Raw genomic sequence first — 1,001 nt, forward strand, 5'->3', positions numbered from 1 at the left:
GGGCTCACAGAATACTGGGGAGTCTGGTCTGAAACGCAGGCGCCCGCCGGAGACCGCCCCCCGCCCCCGCCGCCCCCCAAGGAAGCGAACTGGGGAAGCCAAGGATTTTCATGGCGCAGGCCGCAGAGCTCGGAACGAAGACGGAAGGTGGCTACTTGGCGCTGGCAGTCTCTAACTCTCTGGGTCGCGACCATGCGCGCTGGTGTTGAGGATGCTGCGGCTGCTCCCTGGTCCACGGTGGAAGCTCTCTCCAAATTAGCCGTCCCCTATGGAAACTGGAGACCGGAATTTTAGGAAAAGAGATTAAAGCATCTCACCTGGGGGGGTGGGGGGTGTCTTTTTATTTTTTGTTTCTTTCTTTTCCCCTTTCTTTCCTTTTCTTTTTGAACACACCAAACTAAACCAAGCCAAGCCAAACAAAAACAAAAAAGCAAAACAAAACAAAAACACCACCGCCACCGCCACTGGAACAGTTTCTGCTCTCAAAAAAGGCAAGCCTCTTTCTCCCGAGTGATCTTTATAATTTACACTCTTGGCCGTGAGCTTTCTTACTCCCTGTTTTTATATCTCTCCATAGTCTCGACTCCACACACACGACCCATTCTCTTAGTAGTGGGGTTATTTTTATTTTTATTTATTTTGCTTTCTTACTCGCACCTCATACACACACACACACACTCACTCACTCACTCTCTCGGGAGAGAGAGCCAGAAGTCGGCGGGGTGTTTATATAATGAAGAATTATGGGGTTCTTTGATCGAGGCGTTCAAATGCTTTTAACCACCGTGGGTGCTTTCGCCGCCTTCAGCCTGATGACCATCGCGGTGGGGACCGACTATTGGCTCTACTCCAGAGGGGTTTGCAAGACTAGAGGTATCAGTGAGAATGAAACCAGCAAGAAGAACGAGGAAGTGATGACCCACTCGGGCTTATGGAGGACCTGCTGTCTAGAAGGTATTTGACTCCCCCTCCCCTCCCCTGCGCACTCCCCCTCCCCACCC

General features: G+C 51.4%; 1 protein-coding gene across 1 annotated transcript in view; it reads left to right on the forward strand.

Moving 5' to 3' along the window:
* The first annotated feature begins 389 nt into the window (after window positions 1-389).
* CACNG2 (calcium voltage-gated channel auxiliary subunit gamma 2) overlaps window positions 390-1,001 on the forward strand; it is a 148,860-nt gene continuing 148,248 nt past the window's right edge. Inside the window, exon 1 of the mRNA XM_004700307.2 lies at window positions 390-954. Within this exon, the coding sequence (XP_004700364.1) occupies window positions 744-954 (211 nt within the window). The 5' untranslated portion in view covers window positions 390-743. The remainder of the gene's footprint in view (window positions 955-1,001) is intronic.

Source organism: Echinops telfairi, unplaced genomic scaffold (genome assembly GCF_000313985.2).
Source record: "Echinops telfairi isolate 266 unplaced genomic scaffold, ASM31398v2 ScPeMD7_2;HRSCAF=8, whole genome shotgun sequence".
Lineage (NCBI taxonomy): Eukaryota > Metazoa > Chordata > Mammalia > Afrosoricida > Tenrecidae > Echinops > Echinops telfairi.